Source organism: Apodemus sylvaticus, chromosome 1 (genome assembly GCF_947179515.1).
Source record: "Apodemus sylvaticus chromosome 1, mApoSyl1.1, whole genome shotgun sequence".
Lineage (NCBI taxonomy): Eukaryota > Metazoa > Chordata > Mammalia > Rodentia > Muridae > Apodemus > Apodemus sylvaticus.
This window is the reverse complement of record NC_067472.1, coordinates 61879745-61893461: the sequence shown is the minus strand read 5'-3', so window position 1 is coordinate 61893461 and position 13717 is coordinate 61879745. Positions and strand designations below refer to the sequence as shown.

At 50.0% G+C, this 13717-nt stretch overlaps 1 protein-coding gene across 2 annotated transcripts in view; it reads left to right on the top strand.

Moving 5' to 3' along the window:
• The first annotated feature begins 10769 nt into the window (after window positions 1-10769).
• The window catches only part of Kcnq1 (potassium voltage-gated channel subfamily Q member 1), a 319138-nt gene continuing 316190 nt past the window's right edge, over window positions 10770-13717 (top strand). Inside the window, exon 1 of one of the 2 annotated variants that reach the window (XM_052194811.1) lies at window positions 10770-11276. In XM_052194811.1, coding sequence (XP_052050771.1) covers window positions 10891-11276 — 386 coding nt within the window. In that variant the 5' untranslated portion in view covers window positions 10770-10890. Of the gene's footprint in view, window positions 11277-12868; window positions 12999-13717 lie in introns of those variants that run through there. The other variant, XM_052194819.1, reaches the window with a different exon arrangement.

Here is a 13717-nt window from a genome sequence, read left to right as displayed (position 1 = left end):
CCCTGTGCTAGTGTGGTCCTGGGTGAAGGGGTCCCTTGAAGGACATGGGAGCCTGTGGTGACAAGCCTGTAGGAGATGCTCCAAGGAGAAATGCCCCAAGGGAGCAGAAGAAAATGTGCCAGGGCCTTTTGGGGTTTGATTATTAGGATCACAGGAGGCCACAGAAGGTTGTGGTAAGGAGAACCATAATATGGTACTAGCCTGAAATGGTTGGGAATATCTGGCGCAGTCCTTCAAGTGTCCGAAGCACTCCTATTCTCCATCTAGTCCCCAGACATAGTAAGGCTAGTAGGCTCTGGTTCCACCACTAGGCAGTGGCTCCACCACTGACTGTACAGTCCCACTAGCTGCCTTCCATGCCTACCTGCTCAAAAGCCAAGTCTATCATCCATGAGGGCTAGTGTTCTTTGAGGGCCAGTGTTCTTAAGTAGCCTGAGATATCTCTGAGGCTGACACCTAGGTCTGGACTGGAGCAGAAGATGCCAAAGTATGGCAGGCCTTCTAGTGTCTCCAGCCTGAAGAATTTTGTACTCAAGGCCCCACCCCACCCTCACCCCCACATACTTTTGGGAGAGAAACTACCTTGCAGGCCAGACCCTAGCCCAACATCCCTGCCCCACTCTGCCCCTAGACTTCTGTCTCTGACTGCCTTCTGTGGAGAGATATACTCTTCAGGCCCAGAAGTTCTGCATCTCCATCTTTGGCACTCAGGGAACCAAGGACCTCCCCTTTCCACAGCAATTCTAAGGCCACCTATGTGGCCCTCATGACCTCAGTGTGTGTGTGTGTGTGTGTGTGTGTGTGTGTGTGTGTATGCAGATGCATGCATGCCATATGTCATCCCTTGCCTTCCCCTGTTTGAGACAGGGTCTCTTCTCTGGCATTACATACTAGACTTGTAGAACTTGTGCTTTCTGGGATTCTCTTGCCTTCGCCTCCCAGCTTATTTTGGAGTATTAAGACTACAGATACACAATATGTGTAGTTTTGTCTGAGTTCTGGAACTCTGAACATGTCTTTATGCTTTTTAATCCACTGAGCCATTGTCCCTGTTCCTATGAAGGCATCTAACTGATACCCACCATCTTCTTTCTGCCCACGTTCCTACTCACTCAAGCGTCTAGATACATTAATCTAGGTATATCATCTATCCATCTAAGAGTTAAGCAACCTTCTCCAGAGGAGCAGAACTCATAGTATATACATATTAATGAGATTTATAGGGTTGTTTACATGACAGGTACCAACTCATCTAATAATGACCATTATTGGTACCTTTCATGTAAGACTGTTCATGTAGAATGACCAGTTCTACATGCTACAGAACTGAGACCCAGTGTCTGCTGAGACCATGAAATCAGTCAATCACCTCAGCAGTCCCAGTCTGGTTCCAATCAGGCTTAGAAGATTCATGGAGAATCACTGCTGTTCAGCCCATGCTGGAAAACCAAAGTAGCTGGAGTCCGAAGTCAACAGAGGACAGCAGCAACAGTGATGGACACATTTACTCAGGAGGAAGAAGCAAGGGAAAGTGGCCATTGCTCTTTCCTTAGAATCACTTTCTGTGTGGATCTTCCTTAATCTCAATCCTCTCTAGAAGCACCCTCTCAGAAATGCCCAGGGACAGTTCTCCTAAAGTGATTCTAAATCCTGTCAAGTTGACAATCAAGACTAATCAGGCCATTCACTCACTGATAGATCCATCCATCCATCCATCTACCTACTGATCCATCCACCTACCTACCCATTCATCCACCCATACATCTATCTTGTTATACATGTATCTTAGTTAGGGTTTCTATTGCTGTGAAAAGACACTATGACCATGGCAACTCTTATAAAGGAAAACATTTAATTGGGGCCACTGTACACATTCAAAGGTTTAGTACATTATTCTCATGATAGAAAGCTTGGTGGCACGCAGGCAGACATAGTGCTGGAAAAGAAGCCAAGAGTTCTACATTTGGGTCAGCAAGCAGGAGGAAGTGACAGAGACACAGCTTGGCTTGAGCTTCTGAAACATCAAAACCCACTATCAGTGACACACATAATCCAACAAGACTACAGCTCCTAATAGTGCTACTCTATATGATCCTATAGGGGCCATTTTCAGTCTATCTACCTATCAACTCTGTTACTTATCACCATCCATCATCCATCTAACCATCCATCTATCATTATATCCACCCACTCATGCCTCAATCTCATTATTACCATCCATCTATCTATCCATTCACCCTCTTATCCACTAGCTATTCATCCATTTACCCATTCATACATATATCTACCCAGATAACACCATCCATTCATCATCCCTCCATCCATCCAATCAGCTGGCTATCCATCCATTCACCCACTCATTCATCTATATAAATTCCTACCTACTGTCCACTTCCCATCACCATCCAAGCACCCACCCACCTGTAAAGCCAACCATTCATTTCTCTCCAGTTACTCACTCACTCACATTCAGGAGCCTCTCTGTGCCTGGACTCACAGAGGTGAATCAGCCCCCTGTCACACAATGCCCACACATGGGAATGCTGCCAGCTGCTCCACAGGTTCTGGGTCGCATAAGGGCTGGGGCTGGTCAGAGCACATGAGTGTCATATGAGGTTCTCATGTGCTTCCTCCCTGCATCTGTGTGTCTCACAGATGAGATCTGTGTGTCTCACAGATGAGATCTGTATCTCCTGAATTGGGGCCTTTCTGTCTATTGTTCCACTTTTCCCCACAGTGTAGCTAGAAGCAGTAGGTGCCTAGAAAATGCTGCGGGTAACTGAGTCGTTCCTGCCTCCTCTTCTGTCCCTCGGTTGCCCTGCCCCTGTTGTGAGCTTCAGCCTTGTGTGGGGCTATGGTGCCTTGGCATGGTGAGTCCTTCAGGTGTACTTCCCAATTGGTATCACAGATGAGGACAGATGAGGATGAGATCTGGCTGGGACTGCCTACCACAGCATTGGATTTGGCTATAAATACCCAATATATGTCTATCTACCAAGTGGAGGCTTCATGGCTTAGCAAATGTCCAGGATGGAGTGCTGTTAGGCTAGAGGTGTCAGGGATGCTATCAGCTAAGGGATCCTGAGTGTAGTGGGCTACGCTCTTGAGCAGGCTCTTACCACAAGCTCTGGTGGAGGTCTGAGACCTTTGAGGCCTTGGGTCTGCTCCCAGGACACACACTTAGTAGGAGAAGAGTGGATTCTGTGGCAGATGGGAGTAGCTCCCTGAAAGGGGACCCTTCTGTATTTGCTAGAACTGAATCTCTCAGCATAAGGCAAGTATCAACAAACAGCCTTTAATGGCTAGAAATGCTTTTCATACTTAGATAGGGCCTCTGAGGTATGTGTGGGTTTCTGGAGACCTGAGCAAGAGTCTAGGCAGCTTCACCACAGGTCTCAACTTCAGACTGAAGTAAGCACTATGGTAAGTCCTGCTACCTCACTAGCACTGGCTTGGTGCTGGTGAGGGAATGACAGGGTGACATTTGCGGAGAGAGCCTGGTCACCAGGTGACCCTCACACAGCCTTGTTAAACTGGGTATAGCTGTGGCCCCATGGGGTGGTTCCTGCTGCCTTATTGGGCTGCTGGTCTCCCCTCTGAACACACCCTTCCCATTGTGCTCTTAAGAGCCTGTCCTTGGAAACTCACAAAAGGCTGTTTGCATGTGTTCAACATACATCTACACTGCACACCCTTGTACACAACCCTCAATATATTCTCAGCTGGTTCCCAGCTTGGCATCTTGGAAGAGGAGAGTATGGCAGGTGTGGCCTATGGGTAAGGAGTGGTGGATGACATCATGCCTAGCTCCTCCTATTCTGCATAAGGACTGGCTCAGAAGGAAACTTTCTTCACAAATGACTGTCCAGTCTTTGCCCACAGAGCAGAGCACAGTGGGTTCTTGGTGCACCTAGTGATATGACTTAAAATACAATGTGTGTGGGAAGGATGACAAGATGTCAGGGCCGAAGGACTCTGGACAAGCCCAATCTTGTCTTTGTCCTACTGGGACTCTGGGTCTCTTCATGGGAGGGAATAGTAACACCACCCCAGTGTTTGCATAGAGAAAGCCCTAGGTTCACCTTCCCAGGCCTAAGAGCAAGCTGATTGAGATGACAGATCTTCATGTGCCCAGATGAGGAGAGGACACCCCAGCATCTGCCTGTAAGATGTAGAAGAGATGGAAGTACAGCCTCACTACCATCTGCCCCATCCACAAGGATAGACTGATGGTCACTAGTCAGGGGGGCCTACAGAGAGATATCAGTGGTTCCCAGTGGGAAGCTCCATTCCTCATACCCCCACCCTGCCTCCATCATCCATCTGTTTAGTATTGAGTGTCTATTGCATGAAGAGAGCTTTAACAGCAAGTTCTCCTCCAGGTTATGTATGCATAAATTTTTTGCAACCTACTTTTAATAAGAGGTCAACCTCTCCTCTAGTCCACTACCCAGAAGATGTAGTGGAAGAGAAAAGTTATTAGGATATGGGGGAAGTGGACCTATTGAGCAACAGTTCTCTGGGGGTGAGCTTGATCTTCTTTGGCAGCAGTTCAGTCCTGTAGCAAACACCAAATATGACTCAGCAGCTGCAGACCAGTCCTCTAGGCAGGAAGATACCACACACAAATCCGTTAGCTTCAGTCCAGTCCTTTTGGCAGGCAAACACCAGGTACAAACTAGCAGCTGTAGTTCAATCCTGAAGGAACTGCAAGGCTCACCAACCAGCCCAAGGAGAGGCCACAAAAGCAGCAAGTTGCTGGAAGAACCTCAAGAGCAGTTCTTGGGTGAGTTTCTCTCAATGGCAGCATTATCACGAGTTCAATAACACATGCATGTCATTAGAGAAGAATAGTATGTGGAGTGAGCCAAGCCAACACTCAGTGCTCCTCTTCCACTGTCTGCAGGGTCAAATTCATACTCCTTCATCAAAGGTCCTTTCACGTGTTTGCTATATCAAAAATATCCTTTCACCTGTGTGCTCCAGCAAAACATTTGACATAACTAACTTCCAAAGAATCTAGAAGTTTCCACTTCAGGTTTAACTGAAGCATCTCTGTAGAGACACCTTGAGCCCTCGGTTGAGTGTTCTAGTTTGACTTATGTTTCTGTGATCCAACACTGCCAGAAGCAACTTAAGGGAGGAAAAAGGTTTATTTCACCTTCCAGGTCCATCATTGAGGGAACTTAGGATAGAAACTCAAGCAGATATTTAAAGCAGAAATCATGGAGGGACAGAACTTGCTGGCTCACTCAGGCTCATGATTAACTAGCTTTCTTACATAACCTGGGACCAACTTTCCAGGGAATGGTACCACCACAGAGCTAGTTCTTTACAAATCAATTAACAATCAAGACAAAGCCCTACAGACATGCTGATAGGCCAATCTGGTCTAAGCAATTCATCAATTATGGTTTTGTATCTCAGATAATTGTAGGTTGGGCAAGCTGACTGTTAACATTGTTTAGGATCATGGGCACCTCCAGTCTGCTCACTATTTTTACCCAGCTCTACCTAATGGCTCCATGGCGGTGCATACAAGATTTTGGGAATGAATGAATGAATGAATGAATGAGTGGGAAACTAATCTGAAGAAAGATGACATCTGGGAAGCCTTTGTAAGTTGGACTGCCCCAACAGCCTCTTGTTGTCCTCATAGAAGACATCAGCCTTAGCTTTATCCTCATGATAGCCTCAAAAGCACCTCTCATTGTTGCCCTCTGACTTCACCAGATGATCAAGGAATAAATGGGTGAGGGTAGTGCAGATGAATTGGCAGAGTCCTTAGAAAGTCAGCGTGTAGAAGGGTAGGCACCAGATTTCCAGAACATTCCAAGGTGTGGAGACAGGTAGTAACAGGGTGCTCTTCCGGGATGCAGCCTGATGGGCTGTGTACACACACTCAATGATTGTAGGAGTAGGAGGTGCTTCCTTGACAAAGCAGGAGTCCTGCAGAGAACAGGTAGCACCCCAGAGTCCCATAACCAGAGTTACAGACCTCCATGGTCTAAGCAATCTGCTCAGTCTCCCCCACAAGAGGATTTTCTTGTGGTAAACCACAAGAGGTAGCCCTGGGCTTGGTCTCTCCCTCATACTCACCCATATACAGGACCTTTTGCTCTGGGCTACCAGATTTTATTTCCCCAGCTTCAGCTTTAGCCCTACCCTGAGCCCAGCCCATTGTAGCTCCATGTTCAACAGTTTACCTAGAGTCCTTCCTCTTTGGTTCCCACCCTGCTCTGCCCTCCCCCCCACTTTCTCTGTCCAGCTTTTTGGAGATGGCAAGGACCTCATAGAAGCCTGTTGCCCAGCCTCCTCTCTGCCTCAATGTCCTCCAGAACAGATTCCTTGTGCAGGGTAGGGCAGGAATCCCCAAGAGCCTTAAACGAACCAATCAACCAAACCAAACAACAACAAAAACCCCTTTATTTGTTGTATGTAAGTGCTTGTACCATGGCATCTGTGTGGAGGTCAGAGGACAAGTTAGGGATGTCTGTTCTCTCTTTCCATGTGAATCCCAGGGAATATAACCCAGACTTGGTGGCAAGCAACTTCATCCATTGAGCCATCTCAAAGGTCCTAAGAGAGCATTCTTCTTCTCTGTCTTCCCCAAGGACAGACCTGGACAGCTATAATTAAAAAAAACAAAAAAACATGGAAGCACACATGAAAGTAAATAGCTCAGTATAATTTGTGCATTCACTATGACTCCAACAATTCCTAATTCAGAGGCAGTCTGGTTTAATCTGTACCTCTTCCTGTTGATCATTTCAAAGCAGTTTTCCTGCGTCAGACTTCTATCCACACATTCATCTATGTGTACCTCTGGCAGGCATGGCCTCCTCACACCCTGGAGTTGGTACAGAGAAGGCAAGGTAGGCCACATCTTACCCTACCCCCTCTTGTTTCCAGAACAAAGAGCCAAGCAACCGTCCAAGGGCAATGAGGACTTTCTAAGTCTCATTATTAACAAACTGAGTTTTAGGATATTAGGTATGCTTTAATCGATATATTTGTTTGTTTTTGGAGATAGAGAGCTCACTCTGTAGACCTTGAACTCATGGCACTCCTCCTGCCTCAGCTTCTTGGATTCAGGGATTACAGTCTCTCTGTGAGGATTCTATAATTGTCTGTGCTGTTTGAATTCTGCTCTTGCTCAGACTCTTCCGGGAGTGTGTGTGTGTGTGTGTGTGTGTGTGTGTGTGTGTGTTTGTCAGGGGGGAGTTTACACAAGCATAGATATACAATTTTATGTGTGGTGCACAAGGGTGTATGTCTGTGTATGCATGTGTGTGAAAACCAGAAGACAAATTTTTGCTGTTGTTCCTCAGGGGCAGTCCATCTTGACTTTTGAGACAAGGTCTCTCTACTGTCCTGGAACTCACTGTGTAGAAGAGGCTGGCCTTGCACTCATAGAGATCCACCTGCCTCTGTCTCTCAAGTGCTGGGGTTAAAGGCAGGGACTACCATGCCTGGTATATGTCCCACATATTTATGTGGGTTCTGGGACTGAACTCAGGTCCTCATGTTTGTCCAGCAAACAATTCACCCACCAGGCTATCCTCAGCCTGATCTGTCCAAAGTTTTTAGCAGATAGAGCTATAAAGTAATCTTGAAAGAAAATAGCAGAGGAGATTATGATAATATTTTGAACTCACATGTTTTTACTTCTTTGATTTTACATCTTTATCTTTTATATCTTGGTTCCTAAGAGACTCAAAAGGATTGCTTATTTGATATGTAAACATATATGTTTGATTTGTTCAGACAGCCAGTGCTGCAAATCTCCAGGTTCTGCAGCCCACACCAGATGGAAGATATTTGAAAAACAAATTACTTCTGGATTGGACTAGCGCAGCTCTTGTTCTTTCCCCAACAATATAATGTAGAACTACTCCACCTAACATTCCCATTGTGCTTGGTATTTTGAGGATTCTAGGGATGGTTTTAGCCACACTGGAGGATGCACATAGTTTCTAAGCAGACTCCCCTATGTTAGGTGAAAGACTTGAGCACTGAGAATTTTAGCCTGGGGGGGGGCACTAGATTGGGAACCTGCCAATATTATTACTTATGGTTCAACTATTTTTGTCCTTTGGATATTAGTGACAATAATGACTGTCATGCACCTTTATTGTGTGGCTCTGTTAGAGTGTAAGCCAACCAACAGAACCATACTGTGTTTCTCTTTGTGTGTGTGTGTGTGTGTGTAAGATGCATTCACATATATGTGCAGATGCAAGAACTTGTGAGCATGTGCAGAGAGCAGCGGAGGGTCTCTGGTGTCCTGTTATATTACTCTTTGCCTTGGCAGGGTCCCTTATTCAACCTTAGTTCGAGTTTTTCAGTTAGGCTGAAGCCAGAAGTCCCAGAGTCTTTGCCCTCTCCCCCGCCATCCCATGCATAGGCATGCAGAGGGTCACACCTAGCCTTTATGAGTGGTGGATTCTGAACACAAGTCGTCATGCTTGAGAGGCAAGTTCTCTTAACCACGGAGGCATCATTCAAGCAGCTTCTTTTACTAATATAAGCCATGTTACAGTGCACAGAATATGAATATGTGATTACTCATATTCTCTCTCTCTCTCTCTCTCTCTCTCTCTCTCTCTCTCTCTCTCTCTCTCTCTCTTCCTCTCTGGTTCTCTCTCTCCTCTCCCTCTCTCCCTCCTTACATAGCCCAGGTTGGCCTTGAACTTACTATGCTGGTGAGGCTGACCTCGAACTCTCCTAAGACTCTTGCCTCTACCTACCTCCCAAGCACACAGATTACAGGTGTTCTCCACCATGCCCACCTTCATTTTCTGTTTTCCTTGTTTGTCTTTGGGTCAGTTATTAGTGGTGGGATTTCCAGGTCAAAAGGCACATACGCTCTTGCTAAGACTGCCAAGATGCCCTTCCCACGGGTGATTAGGAAAGCACCTGCCACCCTGGCCTCTCCCAAAGATTGTGCCGTCAAAGATCTGGAGTTTTGCCAATCAGATAGTGGGCCACTGGTATCAGAGTGTACTTTTAATTTGCATTTTCTTGTTATGAGTGAGGCTGAGCATTTTTTTTCCCTGAGGCACCAAGGCCACATGCCTCTTTCCCTGTGTTCTGGTCCTGTTTTCAGCCTACTCTCCCTCAGCATTGGCTGCCACAGTCTTCTCGGGCTTTGGATGTTCCTCACGCACTGATGTTTATTATCAATGCTTTGCCTCTAGTGGTGAAAACTGTGGAGACTCTCCCAGCTTGTCTCCTATCTCTTATTTCCCCTGCGGTAGCTTTGGGCTTTATCTGCAGCTTCCGGATTTCACAGCACAGTTGGAAATGTTTTCCTTAGTGACAGTTTCATGAGGCAGGTGCTCTTCCCCCCACATCCTCATCAGACCCAGTTCCTTGCATACACTGGGCACACACGCTACCTCTGGCTACACCAAGGCCCCTCACCCTTGTTCTTTCTGTGCAGCTTTAACTTTTATACCAAAGCCTTTGATCCACCTCTTCTCGTTTCCATCACTGTGATAAACACCAGGACTGAGAGCAACTTGGGTGAGGAAAGGGTTTATTTCACTTTACCGGTTACAGCCCATCTTCAAAGGGAGGCCAGAGAAGGACCTCTCAACCAGGAACCTGTAGACAGGCCTGCTCAGTATTCCACATACCACCAACTCCCATCAAAGAACTCATTCACAACCAAGGAAGTTCAGCAGCAAGCCCAGAGGAGCGCTGCTGGCTTGCCTGTTTTCAGGCTCATGCTCAGCTAGCTTTCTTATATAGCTTAGGACCACCTGTCCAGGAAGCAGAAGCCGCCCACGGTGGGCTGTGTCTTCCCACATCAATTAAGACAATCAAGACAATCGTCCTCAGACACACCCACAGACTAATCTAATTTAGGCAGTCCTTCTCAGAGGACCCTAAGCTGTGTCAAGTTGACAACTGAAGCTAAGAGACAGTATCTGAAAGTTATTCTTGGGCATAGTGTGAGAGGTGGGCGTGGCGGATCACAGAAGAATGGGATTTTGGGATTGTCCTGGGATGCAGGTGCCCTTGCACCCTACACAAAGGCCAGTGTAGCAAGAGCCAACTGCACAAACCTTCTGACTCTAACACCACCACAGGACAAGAAGCTCCTCTGTGTGATTCTGGGGAAGTACAAACTTAATGGGAGTAAATGTAAACGCTCAGGCACCCCGCGGGCAGTGTCTATCAGTAAACCCGCAATCTAGCACTTGCCTTTTACCCCACTCTCAGTGAGCACCACTCTTGGTCCGTCCCCATCTCCTCCGTCCCACAGCCTTAGTAGGCAGCGATTAGCTACTGGGAAGGGATTTTCGCATTCTCCGCCGTCAGCAGAGGCTTCTGGACACCCGAGGGTGCTCAGTGTTCGCTGGGCCAACACTTCCTTATGCTGTGCCGGAAAGTGTTCGTGCGTGGCCCGGGATGCCCTTTTCTGCCTCCCCGCTTCCTCTCTAGGACGGGTTCAGATAGCGAGAAAAAGGGTGCTTGTGATCTACGGGATTCGTGGTGGTGGTATCTGCTGGTCCCAGGTTGGAGGACCTTAGAGCCAAGCAGGCAGCCAGTCCTCGGGGTGCGGGGAAGCACGTGCGCCCAGCAGGTGCGCACCGACAGGAAAGCGGAGATCAGCCTGGACTGGCTTGGCATAGCAGGTAACCCGCTGGCTGAGCCAGGCCGCAGGTAGGCGCACTGTGGCGCCCGGGGGCGGGGCGTCTTGGGGGCGGGACAAGCCATCCCGGGGGACCAGCCCCGCCCCCGCCCCCAGGCGGAGCGGACAGCGGCCCCCCGTGGCTGGGCTGGCAGCGGTGGCCACCCACACTGCGCCCTGCGCTCTGCGCTCTGCGCTACCTTCACCTCAGCTCCGAGGAGCGGCGGGGTCCGGGGTCCTGTCTGGCCATGGACACGGCCTCGTCCCCGCCCAATGCCGAGAGGAAGCGCGCGGGTTGGGGCCGCCTGCTAGGCGCCCGGCGGGGCAGCGCGGGACTGGCCAAGAAGTGTCCCTTCTCACTGGAGCTGGCCGAAGGTGGCCCAGCGGGCAGCACGGTCTATGCGCCCGTCGCGCCAACCGGAGCCCCGGGGCTCGCGCCCCCCATGTCGCCCCCTGTGTCGTCTGCCCCGGCCCCTGCAGACCTCGGCCCACGTCCGCGGGTGAGCCTTGACCCGCGCGTCTCCATCTACAGTGCGCGCCGCCCGCTGCTGGCGCGCACCCACATCCAGGGCCGCGTCTACAACTTCCTCGAGCGCCCCACGGGTTGGAAGTGTTTCGTGTACCACTTCACCGTGTGAGTAACCTCCCCGCAAGCACGCACGCACGACTCCTAGGGCTGGTGCCACTGTGACCCTAGGTGAGGCAAGGAAGGGCTAATCACAGAAAGCAGAAACCAGACTGGGAGTCGGTCCCTTAAGTTCAGGGACTCTGATGTGACTTAGTGGGGCATGTGGAGGGGGTCACTTGGAGTATGCCAACCTAGGAGCTTCCCTAGGCCATGCGCTTGGGATGTGGGGACAGTGCTTAGATGTTAGCCCCCACAGGAGGAGTAAGCAAGCTGGGAGCCAACCTTTTGGTGTGGGTCAGCTGTGACAAGAGACTCAGGAGCCCCCAGGAGTGACTGGTGTCCGTGTGCAAGCCCACCCAGGCCTTGGCAGGAGTCTCTGCCCTAGGCACTCAGAGAAGCGGCATAGATTAGCAGGTGCACTGGTGTTGCCCAAGATGTCCACAGGGAGTGCCCACAGCTTCAATAACCCAAGCTGATGAAAGTGGGCTGGATGCCCTGAGCTCAGCCGACATTGTCTGGAGTCCATGAACAGCACCTGCTCTAGGAAACAGGGGAGGGAGCGGAGCTGCACCTGGCCCTCACTGCTACCAGGTGGCTCTTATTCTCACAGGCTGCCTGAGAGGGGCAGGGCACTCCATTTTTCAAGGGCAGGGTCACAGAAAGTCATCTCCAGGAATGGCCTGGCTGCCTTCCTTGCTGCCTCCCCTGGCCACATCAAGGCAGCGCTTCCTGGCTGCCTAGTTTCTTGGTGCCCTGCCAGCCTCTGGCTCAGGAGTCTACTCTACCGACCCCGCAGCTAACTGCTTTGGATGGTCCACTAGGTGACCTCCTTGTGGCTAGTCTTGCCACCTGGGCAGGGGAGGGCCTCCACTGGGTGTCCAGCGGTCTATTTATGCCTCTGAGACACAGTAAGAGCCAGGCTCACAGAAGTGAGTTCTGATGACTGTTTGCCTTGCAAGGGGAGACAATGATCTCCCAGGGTATCCAGAGCAAGTCTCTGGACACCCTGTCCCCACTGGCAATCTTGGTATGTCCTTAAGGCCACCCAATCCCCTAGCACTTACCTCCCAAAGTGCTAGGACCCCTGAGGCTTCCTTGCTGGTCTTTCGAGGATGAAGGCACTGCATGTGTTCGCAGCAGCAGTGGGCTTTTCTCAGGGCATAAGGAATCATGTGCAAAGACCCCAAAGGGCCTTAACCACTGTAAGAATGTCTAGCAAACATGGCTTGCTGCTTTCTATCACTTGCCTGCTGCATCCTAAGATCCCTGAGATGAAAGGGGTGGGGTGCTGGAGAAGCCCCTACTCTGTTACCTTTTTGTCCAGGAGACCCATTCTCCAAGGTGAGCAGCCTTCAGACACTGGCATGGAATCCTCCTGGGGATGCAGGTCATTAGAATGAGCGTTGTTAAGTTCCTGACTCTGGTCTCCTGGCCCTGGTGGAGGAAGAGGGCTTGTCCCGCCCCAGAGGAAGTCTGTGCTTACACTGTGCTTTCTTCCTGAACTGGATTGTTCAGCCTTCGGGAAGTTTGCTCAGCAGAGGTTGCCTTTGCCCAGCCTCCCCAGGAGCCAGGAGCCAGGAGCCAGGAGCCACTGGGCTCTACATTGGTGGTCTAAGAGCTTCTTTGTCAAGGAGAGGGAGAGAGATGCTAGCTCCTGAGTGGTGGTTGGTGAATCTTGCCCAACTGAATCCCTGGCTGCCCATGGAGTTTAGTTGCAAAGAGGGAGGGGTAAGTAGGCTGGGAGGACCCAGCTGGGCACAGCATGTGGTTTGCTCAGACTCTAGGGGAAGGGGCCTCATCTCCATCACCTTCAGGAGGTCGGCAGGACCCTCTGGGTCAGGCAATTTCTTGAGAAGAGCCATGGCCAGCAGTTGGGAGCCTAACATCTTTATAAAATGCGTGGTCATGCTGGTTGCTCCTGGTGATGCTCTCAGCAGCAACTGTGGCTGGCCACAGTTCAGCACTTGGTAAGACCGGACTCTAAAACATACAGGGATGGTTCTGTGGCCCAAAGGACAAGCCTGCTTTTGAAAAGAGGAGCATGGATGTATGGGGGTGGAGGGGCAGTCGGGGTGGGAGCCAGGGTTCTGCAGTCTCTGGGGTTGTGCCTTCCCACATGCGTATGGGGAAACAGATCCGGACATCCTGGCCCCTCCTTGGGGGACCCCTGCCTTGGCCCAAGCAGAGCAGCTCTTCCTGTGTCTGTGCTGACCTTCCCTGGCTGACAGGGTCAGGACATGGTCCCCAGGCACTGCCCTCTGCAGCTTGGGTTCCCACCCCGCTCACCCTAATCCTATCTTGTGGCTCTCCAGCTGCCTTGCTGCTGGGCCTTGGCCAGGGTTGGGGGCAGATGTTCTGAAGTATCTACTCTGATTGTCAAGTGGCTTAGAGACCCTGGTTGTGACCAACAGAGGGGTTTAAGAGACACTACCCACCTCTCTCATTTT